This window comes from Herpailurus yagouaroundi, unplaced genomic scaffold (assembly GCF_014898765.1).
Source record: "Herpailurus yagouaroundi ecotype Mexico unplaced genomic scaffold, PumYag 160, whole genome shotgun sequence".
NCBI classification, from domain to species: domain Eukaryota; kingdom Metazoa; phylum Chordata; class Mammalia; order Carnivora; family Felidae; genus Herpailurus; species Herpailurus yagouaroundi.
In genome coordinates, this window is record NW_024412401.1 from 26,133,392 (window position 1) to 26,149,126 (window position 15,735).

The window sequence follows — 15,735 nt, forward strand, 5'->3', positions numbered from 1 at the left end:
TCCACTCATGGTGTTTTATTTCCTTATTTCTTGTAGATATATGACTGAGTGAGTGTGTGTGATCTACTTATTTTTCTCACAACTGTATCTTGGAAAATGTGTGAGGCTGAAGATAATAAAGTTGGGTTTCTCCAGAGAAGATTGCATTTGCTTCTGTCAGTTGCCTAGGGCCCCTTCTAGTCCTTGGCTCTTAAAATAAACTCTGGGTTTGAGGTTTTTCAGAACACCCAAGTAGTGTTTTAAGTTGTAATTACCCATGTGAGGGCTGGCTTATGGTTTTTAATTCTCAGGGGAGATGTTTTTCTTCCCTCTCTTCAATGCCATGGCTCAGGACAGCATTTCCCCCCCTTTAAATAGTCCCTTGGAACATGACAACTCATTTCTAGTTTACCCTCATGCTGAGAGTTGTTACTTTTTGACATACCCACTTATCTAGGGTCTTCAGGCTCCCCATTTAGGTAGGTCAGTATTCTTTGTCTTTTGTTCCCAGAGGCCTGCAAAGCCACAAAAGTTGATAATTGAGTTTACACAATTTGGCAACCACTTTCAAGGTGAAAATCAGCTTTAGCAAACTCAATTGACCTTTCTCTCTTCCTGTCTTCATTTAACTTTTGTCAGAATATTCCCTGATTTCTTGTCAACTTATGAATGCATTTGAGAGAATATTTTAAAATACCTTTCCTATATTTTTTGTTGTTTCCATCAGGAATATTAGTTTAGCTTCTAAGACTACAGTGATGCTAGAAGGAGAAATCTCTGTTTTTTTTTTACTTTTATATTCCCAGTTAAATTTTATTGTTCTTGAGAGGAGTGGCCATGTCTTAGACTTCCTTATGCATTCTTAGTATTGAGTGGACACTCAGTGGTATAGGTAGATATGCAGCTAGTAACACTTTTGAGGGCTTTCAAATTACATGTTTTATATCAATTATGTTTTTTAATCTTTCCAGTTATTTGGCGAGATAGGTATATTATTATAACCTCTATTTTGCAGGTAAGTAAACTAAAACTTAGGGGAAGAATCTGGACAAAAATTTGGTAATTAGTTGGGCTAGGATTTAGATTCATGACTTTTGATTCATAATTCTGTGTTCTTTCCACTACACCATGTTGCTTTTTAGTTAATGTTGACATTTGACATCTTTTGATTATTATATCTAGATATGAAAATTTCAGGGAAACCACCGGATTAACAATATCTAGGTGAAATTATCCCTAAACTCTCACTTGAAAGAAATTGTTAGGGGTACCTGGGTGCCTCAGTCGGTTAAGTGTCTGACTTTGGCCCAGGTCATGACCTCACGGTTTACCAGTTTAAACCCCGTGTCAGTCTCTGTGCTGGCATCTCAGAACCTGGAGCCTGCTTCAGATTCTGTGTCTGTCTGTCTGTCTGTCTGTCTCTGCCTCTCCCCCACTCATGCTCTGTCTCTTACTCTCTCAAAAATAAATAAAAACATTTAAAAAAAGAAATTGTTAGCTTGTTATTGTTAAACTTTTGTTTTACAGTTGTTAAACTTTTATCACTTAGAATAATATATTGACTTCTGTTAACAGAAAGCAGAAAAGAAAATGAAATGCAGCATTGTGAAATTTTGTTGTATTAAAATATAGGTAATTTATATCTTTTCCAACAGGTGTGTATGTAATATAGATTGCAGTGGATACAGTTTTAATCCTGTGTGTGCTTCTGATGGGAGTTCCTACAACAATCCTTGTTTTGTTCGAGAAGCATCTTGTATAAAGCAAGAACAAATTGATATAAGGCATCTTGGTCATTGCACAGGTAACAGCTATTCTACTCACCCAGAGACCTGTCTTTATTATATTGTGTGTCTGAATTCTTATTTGTCATTTTGGTAGTGTTCCATACTTGTAAAATGAGAAATCTTTGCTTTATTTATTTTTTTAATTACTTTATGTTTTAGAATTTCTTTGTTCTGTTACTAATTTAGAATTTTTTCCATTTATTTCATCTTCTTAAAATTCAAACCATGCTTTTTTGTTGTTCATATAGTTACTAAGCTATTCCTTACATGGACTTATAGATACATTTATAGTTCTTAAAGGTTGTCTCGAATTTATAGTAATAAATATAGCTGTTTAAGAATTGGTCAACTTATTTCAATTATAATAAAACTATAAGCATTGCCATGTATTTCTTCATCTTTTTTTCTACAGCAGAAAAGTTTTCACATTCTATGTTCACATTCACATTTCACATACTATGTTTTCACATTCTCTCTGCAGTTTTTGCCCCTACATATTATATACTGTTAAGAAATTTTGGTGTGAAGTTACAGAATATAAGGAAAAATTATCACCTTCAGTTTAAAATTCTTTTTTCTCTTTTTGCTTTATGTCATAGTTTGGAAGCCATGATACCAGCTAAGAATTTATTTTTGTTTTCTATTACAACTAGAAATATCCAGTCACTAAAGGCAGAGGTTCTCAATCTTCTTTCCCTAGTAATACACGTATGGGTGAGGATAATGTGTCATTCCTAGTAACATACAAGAGCCAGGCACATTGTCATGGACTAGGATTGTGGTCCTAGTAGTCCTGCTTAGGAAGTCCATCCCTCCTACCTGTTTTGGATTTATTAAAGGGATATGTTTTTTTATCTAAGCTAAGAGAAAAAAGTGGTAAGGCAAAGTTTGGTACTTTATGTTGGTAACAAATTATTTGTGGAATACTGCACCAGGGATTGCAATACCTCTGGTCTAAGCTACCAGAGAATGCCCAAGGGGCTCATAAGAGGATTTCCAGTTGGGGGTCAAAAATGGGCAGGAGAGTGGCCCCTGGGTGGCTCAGTCGGTTAAGTGTCTGACTTAAGCTCAGGTCATGATTTCATGGTTCGTGGGTTCGAGCCCCGCGTCAGGCTCTGCGCTCACAGCTCAGAGCCTGGAGCCTGCTTCAGATTCTGTGTCTCCCTCTCTCTCTGTCCCTCTCCCATTCTCTCTCTCTCTCTTTCTCTCTCTCAAAAATAAACAAACATTAAAAAAAATTTTTTTTAATGGGCAGGAGAGCAAACCATTTGCTGGTAGAGGCCCTTCTTAGGTCCCTTGATCTTAAAGAAGTATTATGGTTTGTTTTTCTGTTTGTTTTTTTAATTTTTATTTTTTTAATGTTTGTTTATTTTTTGAGAGAGAGAGGGAGACAGAGCGCGGGCAGGGAGGGGCAGAGAGAGAGAGAGGGAGACATAGAATCCAAAGCAGGATCCAGATTCTGAGCTGTCAGCCTGACACAGAGCTCCAACTCACAAACTGTGAGATCATGACCTGATCCCAAGTCAGACACTTAACCGACTGAGCCACCCAGGTGCCCGGGTTTGTTTTTCTTTCCTAGAATGGTGTTTAGAGCCTAAGTTGAAACAGTAGCTTAGAGAAATAATATCTTTTATGAGGAACTGGCTCATGATTGAATGATACTACCAGAATTTCAAACTTCAAATTGGTCAAACTTGAGAATTTTGATAATTGAAGTTCATGCAGATTTAGAATCCTTTGGAGTAGTTGGTCCTTAATTTTTATCTTGGTCCTCTTGATAATATTTCCATTCATCCCTAATGATACCTTCCCTTTCCTCCCTCACTATGTACTGGGAAGCTGAAGCTTGTGTTTCCAACAGGCATTTGTGGTTCATTTATAGTCTTCCCAGTCCAAATACAATTCGCCAGTCTGAGGTCATTTCTATCATAAATTTTGTCTGATAACATAACTGAGATTCCACATTTATCTTAATCTGATATGTTTCTAGGGAAACAGTGGTAGGAGAAGGTAAAACTTGAGACCATTGTCCCTTGGAGACAGGGTTAATCTTTTCACGTCAGGGTATCTGTTATTTTAGTTTGCACAGGAAAGACTTTTTCAGTAGAGGACATTTGAGCCGAAGTCTAGATGAAATTAGGCTGTTCATCATGCAGAGCAAAGTGTGTATATATTTGGGATGTCTTGAAGCCTAAGATAGAAATGGCACAATAGTCAAGAGATTGGAGGGAAATGTAAGCAGGATAAGTGGATGAAGTTGGGAAGGACCTGGAGCATTTGGAATATTTGGAAGTTTCATGGTATGAGTTAAATATCATATGTGTCTTAATTTGAAAACTTTTCTTTTATAGACACAGATGACACTAGTTTGTTGGGAAAAAAAGATGATGGACTACAGTATCGACCGGATGTGAAAGGTATTGAATCACGATTTTCCAAATTTTGGCCAACTATTGAAATATGGTCAGTATCTGTCTGTAGTAGTTTTATTTCCATTATAATGACCCTTCCAACTTTGCTCTCTGTAGCAGTATGTTGTAGAATATATTATTAGTAATAATATGAACTGAAATGGCTAAGGCACTTATTCTCAATTTGCAGAGTACTCTCACATATGCTGTGTTTTTGCAATTGAAATTTTTATTGAGATAATTGCAGATTCACATGTAGTTGTAACAAATTACACAGATTCCCTCATATTTGCTTTCTAAATCCTCTTTACTTCTCTAGAATCTACTATTAATGCTTGCCCTCTGTGTACAGGTCTTGTTCCCTCTGCCTGGAACTTTTCTCTAATTAATATTCATCCTTTCAGTCTTAGCTTAGAAGTCATTTCCTCTTAGGAAATACTCCTTGACCCATAAGTCTAGATTAGGTGCCTCTCTATTATACTCTCCTACTTGATCACTTAACCAACTTTAATTATAGTTGTCTCTTTTATTCATCTGTATCCCCTTGTAGGCTCTGAGTTTTGTAGGGACAGAAGACTGTATCTATCATGTTCACTTTTGTATTCCTAATTCCTGGCAAAATGTTTGGCACATATGTAGGTGCTTTGTACTTGCAGAGAATGGATGCAGCTCAAAGAAACTGTAGGATTTGTTTGTACAGAGTCTTAGATATAGTAAAGGTCAGAGCTGCAGAGACTGCATTCCTTGACCTTAAGTCCAGTGCTCTTTGATTTAATTTGATTCTTCAACTACTCTGAGGGCTGCTAAGGATCAAGGGGAATGTTGAGACTCTATGAGATTCTGTCTAGTGAACTGAAATAGGTCTAGATCTTGGGACTCCTAGTTTGGCACTAAGTGCTCTTTCACACATGCATCTTCTATCCATTTATTAGGTTATACTAATGAACAATTGTTTTTAGATGTGTGATCTGCCTTTTATGCCTAATTTCCAAAAAATATGTAAAATGAGAATAGTAATCGTACCTATCTCATAGCTTTATAAAAATTAAATAATATATGTCAAGTGCTGAGAATAGTATCTGACATACTCATAAGTGCTCAATAAATGGTGGCTGTTATTATCACTGAATTTGTTATTCCCTCAATAGAATCATATCATACCTGAATCATTTATATTCCATGAGCTCCTGAAATACTAGTTTGCTATGTTGATACAAGTGCTGTATTTAAAATAGAAGATCTCCTGTATTCCCATAGGAGACATAATAGATCAGCCCCAGTTTTATTTCTTTATACTGTTAGTACATGACCTGAATAGGAAGGCTATTTTTCAGTAGCTAGAGGCTCATACTTAAGGTAATTTGGGGAATTATGTATGCCCCAAATACTTGCCTGCCTTTGATAAAACTACAGGGATAATTTAGTGCCTAGGCCACTTTTGAGATACTGAAAATTTTTTACACATAAGAACTGGTCTATAACTCAAATGAAATTACCATAATCAGTAGATATAATTTATTATGTGCCTATTCTATACTGGTTGTTTTATCAGACATTGTTGGTGGATAGAAAGATAACTAACACATGACCTCCTTCTTTAAAGAGTTTCTTCATAATAAGAAATGAATATAACCTACTTCTAACAAAGTAGAAATTGGCTATTGTTATACATGTAGTGTGGTTGAAAAGTGCAATGGACATTCAGAAAAGAAAAGATTGCTATTTGGTGGAGTATAGTGAGGATCTGAGAAGCTTAATGGAAGAGGTGAAATTAGGGCTGAACCTTGAAGGATGGTTAGGATTTTAACAGAGATCAAAAAGATATTTAAGGAGAATGCAAGAGCATGAGCAGAGGTGTGGATGCAAACGTTATGATAGAATGTATTGGACAGTGGTAAGGAGTCCTTTTTTGGCTGGAGAGTAGGGGCTTTAAGAGGTAGAAAATGGAAGAAGAGACTAGAAAGGTTGGGGCCAGACTATGTAGTGTCTTAAATGCTGTATTATCCTAAGACATTTAAACTTTATTTGTAGAATTATTAATATATTTGAAAAAGACAAGGCTGCAGAGTTAACCAGTTGAATGAATGGTATGTGGTAGGTACATTGTGCTTATTATTATATATATTGTACTAGAGGCAGGGAGATCAGTTAGGTTGACTCAAAGGGGATAGACTTCTGCTTAGATCAGAGGGATAGAGTTGAGATGACTTGGACGATAGATTCTATTTACACAACTAAGGATGTTGGGAGAGGCAAGGTGTTTAAGGTAAGGGAGGAGTTGATGGTGGAGGTGATTAATTTTGGAGTTTGAGTTTCTTGTGGGACTAAATAAGTCCATGTGACTTGTTTAGCATAAATTTGCAAGTCAGTCCTTTGAGACAGAGGTGATAGATAACTGAAGTCATGAGAACGAGTAAGAGATTATAGAGCTGCATTGTTTAGACTATTGCACACTTGAAATAGGGCTAGCATGATTGAGAAACAAAACCTTTAATTTCATTTCATTTTAATTCATTTAAATTTAAACAGCCACATGTGGCCACTGGCTATCGTTTTGGACAGCACACACATAGAACATATCGAGAGTTGTAGAAAGTTCCATTAGATGGCACAGTTATCCAGATCCAGAGAAAACCAAGAAAACTACAGTGGCACAGAAGCCAAAAGGGAGAAGCTGCATAAACATTTGAGAGGATGAGTATTGAATTTGAAGACAAGGGAGTCATTGGTAATCTTGGACCAAAGAGTTTCTCTAGAGTTATAAATGTGAAATCAAATTGTTGAAAGAGTTAAGAAATGTTCTAGTAGGGAGGAGTAGAGGTCAAAAGGTACTATTTTGTATTTTTCCATTTGCTTCTATTTTTTGTCCTCACAGGCATTTATAGGAGGACCTTAGTAAATATTTGTGTCCCCAGGACACAAGACTCGCTAGGTAGATAGGGCTCTAGGGATGGAGGCTACAAAGTGAAAAGCAGGAACACAGCATCGGCAGGTAGCTGGACAGATTGGAAGGTAGTGCTCAGTAGGGAAGATTTTTTTAAAGTTGAGCTCTTAGAAAGTAGTGCTCATGAAATGGAACATTTCAGTGTCTAGCACGGTGGCTGAATTAGTGCTTGTCTTGGGCTGTTAGAAAACCTGTGGTAAATGCTGAGATTGTAGTGTTGGAAGCATTGTTGTAGATGTTTATGCCATACAGGGTATGATGGTTGAACATGAGGTATGGGAGATGGGTATGTGACATTTTAAAAGCTTGATTATAGAAAATTTCAAATGTATGTAAACAGAATAGTAAAATGAACCCTCCTTTCCCCAGTACCCACCTTCAACAGTTTACAGCATTCTGTCATTTTTATTTTGCCTGTATACCTCTACCCTCTTGATTATCATTATTCTTATTTTACAGGTGTTTTTTTGAGGTATAATTTACATACAGTGAGATACATGAATGTTAAGCTATCAGTTTTCAAAAATGAATGCACCCCAATATACCCACATATACCCACAGTCTCTAATATTTCCATCTATCCAGGAAGTTCCTTTGTGGCATACGACATTTCAACGTGACCATTTTTGTCCAAAGATATTTTCGTACAGCCTACAATCTAACTGTAACACCTTCTTTATTTCTAAGACATTCTCGCTTGTCTTAGTTCCTGAGCTTCACTTCACCCCATCCCTCATCCCATCTTTGACCTCCTTCTCTCAATATTCTCTTCCTGCTAACCAGTGATGATACCAGAGATACTGAGATATTGGTACTATTTTTTCCATTACTTGGCGACTGTCACTTACATATTTTAATACAGCTCTTTTGATATGCTCCATTTTTAAAGTCTTGATAAATTCCCCTCATTGAAAGGTAAGACTGAGACAGTTGCTAAAATCTTTGAGAGAAGTCTGAGTGTGTGTGCTGTGGAGTGTGGGAGAGAGTCCTGATGAGTTTTAGAAGGCTGTCTGGGTGGATGGCACAGACCCCTAAGAGATGAAGGTCACTGGGAGATGAGAGTGGAATACTGATCTGGAGGTGATGGGTAGGAAGCACAGCAGGGGAAGGTGGAAGGAAAGGGGATATAGGAAGTAACATGATCTTGGTATGTCAGGGAGATGAAAGGAATACTTTCTAAGGGAATGGCTGAGGAAGTGGATGAGTTTGTTCACATTAGAAAATGTGTTTTGTTGGGAAGAGTGGAAAGGCTAAGAAAGGAAGAGTTAGGGTTAGTATGGAAAATGGGATTTAGAAATGTGAGAGTTAGAGGTGTTGGAGAGTAGGTAGCTTTTTATACCTACATATTCTTTGATGGGGTATGAGGAGACTGGTGTAGGGAAAGTATGTATGGAGAGATATTTAGTAATGAAGATGAGGCGCAGGATAGTATGGGGGAAACAAGAAAGAATATATTAAATTTTTTAAGTGTAGGGATTTGTAGAAATGAGCCAGAGGTACTGATGCAGTGTTGATGTGTTGTTGTGGCCTCCGCAGATGACCTACCAGGTGCGTGTCTTGGTTGTTAATAGCAACTCCTTATGCTTTATTTGGGTTGTATGTTGATGGACCAGGACAGCCAGCCAGTGGAAGATGCCTTTGCAGATAGGCCATCTGGTACTGGATTTTCTTATAACATCATCGCTTAGAACCATACTCTCCTTTGTATTTGAAAACACTGCCGCTGGTGGTAGATGTGTTTCTGAATGCCTCTGTGGGTGGAAGGAGCCACTGAGTGACCAAGTATACTTTTTATATCGCACACACACCAACATTGTTCAGAGACTAACAGTTGCAGCTGTTGTTCGTGGAGCCTGTCACCACTTGCCTGAGGGCATTGTTTGGAGAGGACCATTCTGTGCCCAGTTCTTGCTGTGTGAGGCTGCATCTCTGCTGTGGTTTCTGAAACTGTGCTTTATTCCATCTTTAAGGCCTTTTTATATTTCCTTTTTGAAGTTAATCTAATTTACTTGGCCCAGAGAGCAGGTGCTTGGACATTCTGCTTTTGTCTATTCCCTTCACATCTCCCAGAGTGGCTGGTGAAATAATAGTGTGATGGTTAAGAGCTTGCTCTGTGGAATCAGACTTGGTCTACACTTAAAGGCTGTGTGGCCTCCTTTCTCTGATCCTTAATGATATTATCTATATAGTGGGGATACTACTATCTACAGCCTAGGATTACTCTGATTATTAAATGCTGTATCACTAAATTCCTTATGGAGGTTATTAAGGTGATTGTTAATACTTGTGTTTTCTGTTTTCATTGTTGGTACTTGACTGTGGTCAAAGGTCTCACCATTGGTGAGTCTACCTATCTGCATCATGTTTAATGTGGTTCATGAGTGACATCAGTGTGATATTCATTCATTCAACAATTATTCTTGTGTGCCCTTCTGTGTGTCGGGTGCTTTCACATATTTGTGTTATTATTTGATCCTTATCACAACCAAGTTATCCTCATTTTGGGGACAAAGAAGCTGAAACAGTGAATTGGTGGCTCATGTAGAATAGCAGAGCAAAGACTGGAATTTAGGCTTTCTGACCCTAAGCCCTGGTGCTCTTTTTTTTTGTATCACAACTATTCCAGAGTTCTCTACTGCTGCTTTGCTTTCTTTCTTAATTTGCTTCAGAACTTTAATATACTTTCAGCCATCACCTTGGTGAACATTTGTTCTCTAGCTTTAATTAAGAGCTTAATCTTTTTTTTTTTTAAGTTTATTTATTTTGAGAAAGAGGGAGAGAGAGTGTGCAAGAGGGAGAGGGGCAGAGAGAGAGGGAGAAAGAGAATCCCAAGCAGGCTCTGTGCTGTCAATGCAGAGCCCAATGTAGCGCTTGGTCTCACGAACTGTGAGGTCATGACCCGAACTGAGATCAAGAGTTGGCTGCTTAACTGACTGAGCCACCCAGGTGCCCTTAGAGCTTAATCTTAAGCTCCAGTTTCATATATTCATATGTAGAGCCTGGAACATAATAGGTGCTCAGTAAATACTTTTGGATACCTAGAGGTCTAAATTTGAACTTCATTTACTATGTTCATTCTACTGAACCTCCTGTCATTAGGTTCACATTTAGAGTCTTTTTTTCCCTAATTTTTTAATTATGGTGAAATGCATATAACAAAATTTACCATTTTAATCATTATTAAATGCACAGTTCAGTGGTATTAAATATATTCATGAAGTTGTGCAATCACCACTACTATCCATTTCTAAAAGTCTTGCAGCTTGTAAAACTGGAACTATACCCAATAAACAATAACTTCCCACTTCTTCCCTCAGCCCTGGCAACTATCATTCTTTTTGTTTCTATAATTTTGTCCACTCTAAGTGCCTCATACAAATGGAAACCTACAGTGTTTGTCTTTTTATGACTGGCTTATTTCGGTGCACAATTTTGTCCACTCTAAGTGCCTCATACAAATGGAAACCTACAGTGTTTGTCTTTTTATGACTGGCTTATTTCGGTGCATATAATGTCCTCAAGGTTAATCTGTGTTGTAGCAGAAGTCAGAATTTCCTTCCTTTTTGAGGCTGAATAGTGTTCCATTGTATATACGTACCGTGTTTTGTTTATCCATTCATTCAATGATGGACACTTGTATTGCTTCCACATTTGAGCTATTATGAATGTTGCTTTGAATATGGGTTTATAGCTATCTCTTTGAGACCCTGCTTTCAGTTCTTCTGAATATATCCCCAGAAGTGGAATTGCTAGGGGCACCTGGGTGGCTCAGTTGTTTGGGCGTCTGACTTCGGCTCAGGTCATGATCTTGCAGTTTGTGAGTTCAAGCCCCGCGTGGGGCTCTGTGCTTACAGCTCGGAGCCTGGAGCCTGCTTCGGATTCTGTGTCTCCCCGTCTCTCTGCCTCTCCCATGCTCTGTCTCTCAATAATAAATAAACATTTTAAAAAAAATTAAAAAAAAAAAGAAGTGGAATTGCTAGATCAAATAGTAATTATGTGTTTAATTTTTTGAGAAATCACCATACTGTTTTCCACAGTGGCTATATCATACATTCTCATCAGCAGTGCACAGGGTTCTAATTTCTCCACATGCATGCCAACACTTAACTATTTTCTTTTTTTTCTTTCTTGGATAGCAGTCATCCTAATAGGTGTGGGATGCTGTCTTGTAGTTTTGATTTTCATTGCCCTAATGATTAGTGATGTTGAACATTTTTCATGTGTTTATTGATCATAGTTTCTTTGAATTCGTGCATATTTTCTTTGGAGCATAATTCTGTATTGAAAGCATCTTTAATAAAGACAGTTCTGTTCTACCAAATGCTTAAGGTACATTTAATGGGTTAGTGCTGGGCACTACTTGTGAAGATGGTTGTTACAAGTTATCTAAAGGGTGGGACTGGGGAAGTTTGACCTTAAGAAAAAAAATTGTTGGACAGTGGGCTATGGGGTAAACAGACATGGAGAAATCAATAGTTAAAGAAAGAGATTTTGTTCGACATAAGGAACATTTGATAATACTGGAATTAACTGGGTTGATTTTTTTTTTTTTTTTTAAACTTCTGGAAGTGGTCAAGTAGAAACAGGACCTTGGGGTTGTAACTTTATAAAGAGATTCCTTCATCAGACCAGACAGGCCCCAAAGACCCTTTCAGCTCTGAGTTTCTGAGAGCTCATTCCACAGCAACTTCAAGCTGTATGTATTTTTTTCTGTATCTCTAATATTTATTCCTACTGCTAAGCCCTAGCTTAGTTTTTCATTGCCACAAGTTTGGATTATGTAGTGAATTCCTAATTGGTCACCTGGTCTTCCTAGTTCCCCTGCCCCTTTATCTTGCATGCTGTTATCCAATTGAAAATTTTAACAACTTTTTGACGTACAATTTACATACCACTAAGTTCACCTCTTTAAAGTATGCAATTCAATGTTTTAAAATAAAAAACCAAAAAACATTTTTAAAGTAATCTCTATACCCAACATGGGGCTTGAACTCAAACCCCGAGATCAAGAGTTGCATGTTCTACCGACTGAGCCAGCGAGGCACCTTCAGTTCAATTTTTTAAAAAATATATTTAGGATTGTACAACTATCATATCAAAATCAAATTTTAGGCCATTTTACTTAGCCGAAAAAGAAACTTCATATGCATTAGCATTCACTCCCCATTCTCCCTAACCACCAGCTCTAGGCAATCACTCTTAATTATGCAAAACATGGCTTTCATTGGGCTGTTCTTTAGCTAGAAGACTGTCAGTGTCTTCCTTGTCCATATGATTAAGAAAGCATTTCTCACCTGGGGGGTTCATATTTTTCCATAATCTGATTTCAGCTTATTTTTCCAATTTTGACTTAAACCCTCTTGCTAAGGCTCATCTACTTCTCGTTCTTAAGAATGCTGTGTGCATTATACCTTCCTTTTGGTTTCCACTCTTCCTCTAAATAAATCTGGATATGCTTTGAGACCTAACTTGAATCCTGTCCTTTCCATGAATACTTCCCTGAGTAATATCACCTACAATGAGTGCTCCTTTAAACTTGAACTTCCTTGGGCACTTGGTCGAAGTATGTAATGATCTTGTGGTTCCTGCGTTTTAGCCTCGCCTCAGGCTCTGTGCTGACAGCTCAGAGCCTGGAGCCTGCTTCGGATTCTGTGTCTCCCTCTCTCTCTGCCCCTCCCCTGCTCATGCTTTATCTCTATTTCTCAAGAATAAATAAACATAAAAAAAAAAAAAAAAAAGCTTGAACGTCCCTTAGCACCCAGTATTGTACAACTTTTTTTTTTTTTTTTGGCATTTAATTATAAACTGTCATGTGGAAACCCTTCTCTTGTGTTATTCAGTTTTTCATGTGTATACCTTAATTCCCTAAGTTGATTATAAGCTTCTCAAGGGCAGGGACCATGTATACTTTTTCTTTATATCTTCTGTAGCTTAGCTGAGTACATGGCTATGCACAGAAATAGTGTGTTTATGTATAATGGAATGAATAGAGCTGGCACTGAGCAGAATGCAAAATTTGGGTTCTGTGACAGCCACAGATTTCAAAGTCTTACTGGACATGTCTGTGTTTTTAGATGGCTTTGCCTTGTCTACAGCCTGATACCACATTCTTTCATTAATTCATTCAGTAAATGCCACTGGTGCTATGCTTTGTTTACTAATTTCTCAAAACCCTGTTCTTGATTTAGTTAACTTTTTCTTATTGCTGTGATGTAGCTGATTCTCTGATAGCATTCAGTTCTGCATTATTCTTGAGATTTCCTGCTGTTGATAGGACTTTTCTTATGGTAGATTAGTACATTACCACAGCCTCTGTAGACCTATAGAGTACCATTATGATACACATAACAAGATCTTATTATTATAGGTTGGTACATAACCTTAGTCTCTGTAGTCCCATTATTATATACTTCATGGTGTAACACACCATGACAGTATCATGTTCTGAGAAGTTGCAGGGTGATGAGTGCTACAGGAGACAGTTGTATTGCTCAAGTCACTTATGGTTTGATTGCAAATGTGGAATAGCACTTTTAATTTGAAACCATAGCAAGAAAAGTACTATATTCTAAGTGTTAGGAGTTATACAGAAATAAATGATACAAATGTCTAGATTTTTAAGGAGCTCACAGTCTCATAGTAGAGACTGAGTTAAAAAACCCAAATGGTTGTGAGACAATATCATGAGTATTGTAGTGGAGAAGTGGGTGCTTAGGATTATAGCAGCCCCAAGGGATTTCTTCTGTCATGGCAAAATTATAGTTTGGGAGCTGGAGGAGACCATATAAGCCCTTTGAGGACAGGATATTTTTCTGTCCCCAGCACCTACAGAGTACCTGGCATATGAAAGATGACCAATAAATGATAAATGAATAGTCATCTATACTGTGCTATCTTATATGGTGGGTACTAGCAGTATGTGGTTATTGAGTACTTGAAACAAGATTAGTCAGAATTGAGATGTGCTGTGAGTGAGTGTTAAGTGGTCACCAGATTTTAAAGACATATTTAAGAAAATGTGTGTAAAAAAAAATCACAATTTTGTAATACTGATTATATGTTGAAGTGATACTTATTTGATAGATTAAATAAATATAGGATTAAAATTAATTTTCCTATTTCTTTTTACTTAAAAAATATGGCTACTAGAAAACTAAAAATTACACGTCTCATATTATGTTGGACAATGCTGATCTTATTCAGCTGCTTTAGAGAGACAGTGTGATTTGACCAAGGTCACAAAATAGGAGAGGGGCGCCTGGGTAACTCAGTTGGTTAAGTATCTGACTCTTGGTTTTGGCTCAGGTCATGATCTCACGGTTCATAAGTTCAAGCTCTACATCGGGCTCTGAGCTGTCGGTATGGAGCCTGCTTGGGATTCTCTCCCTCTCTCTTTCTCTCTGCCCCTCCACTGCTCATGCGCACTCTCTCTCTCAAAATAAATAAATACTTAAACAGAGCAAAACAGCAGAGATACCTTGAGAATTTCCATGTTGGATTTCTTGATTTCTGGTTCAGTTTTCTTTACAGGCATAAGTTAGTACAATGTAAATACATAAATTTTGAGGTAAAATAGCATCAGTTTCATCTTGTGAGGGATGACATGATCTCTCTGCTTTTAGGTATCCTATTATTGTGCCTAATAATCATTACGCATTTTTCCTTTTGTATGTGAATTTCAGTCTCCAGAAAATCTGCATTTTTAGTACTCAGGTTTCTTTTCCTACTTAGTACCTCCATTCCTTTTTCTCCCTTGCTCTTCCCCTTTCCTACACATACATATTTATACACACAGTCTTCTATTTTATTCCTTCTTAATTTGGTTCCATTAATAATTTCCACATTATAGCAATACCTTTATTTGTATTTGGGGGAGATAGCCTTTGCTGTGACATGGTGTGGTATATAGATTGAGAGCTGGTTGTTCTAGTGGTCTTGTGCATACATCAGTTATCTCACGTAATCCTCTCAGAACTACATGAAGTATAGATCCTGTTAAGATCCTGACTTTACAGTTAGGAAATCTCAGTCTTAGAGAGGGTGGTACTCTCAAGGTCACACAGCTGATCACAGAATTTGTAAGCTAGAAATGTGAGAAACTGACAGGAAGCCTGGGAATTTTTCCTACATAAGCACAGGCCTGTGTAGGAACTCTTGAGTCCATAGACTAAGGATGAATATATTAATGTATACGCCAGGAAAAAAAGTTTAAAAGTCCATTGCAGAATGTGTGGGTATTAGGTATATGCTTATGTAAGTACATGAGAGAGGCAAGAGAGAAACAGAGGGGATAGGGAGAAATAGAGAGGGATAGAGAGAGTGGATGAAATGATTTATTTTGAAGACCGAGTCCTTATGCCTCCCTCCCTCCTGCTCCTTTCTGTCCTTCTTTCCTGATTCTCTTCCTATTTATGACATTGAAATTACTCACCATACTCTCATTTTCTTCACTTCAGCTCAGGTCAGTTCAAATCAATATACCTAATTGAACAGATGTTCATCAACATGTTTTCAATGGTTCTGTTTGGATAGAGGGGTTTCGGGTGATTAAAAAATTTTTTTTATTTGTTCTCTATGTTATTGAATTTTTTATACAATAACATATACTAAGAAC

The 15,735-nt window shown here is 37.4% G+C and overlaps 1 protein-coding gene across 2 annotated transcripts in view; it reads left to right on the forward strand.

The window, feature by feature from the left end:
- TMEFF1 (transmembrane protein with EGF like and two follistatin like domains 1) overlaps positions 1–15,735 on the forward strand; it is an 81,449-nt gene that overhangs the window by 50,948 nt on the left and 14,766 nt on the right. For both annotated transcript variants that reach the window (XM_040481827.1, XM_040481828.1), the window contains exons 6-7: positions 1,635–1,783; positions 4,118–4,183. In XM_040481827.1, the coding sequence (XP_040337761.1) occupies positions 1,635–1,783; positions 4,118–4,183 (215 nt within the window). The remainder of the gene's footprint in view (positions 1–1,634; positions 1,784–4,117; positions 4,184–15,735) is intronic.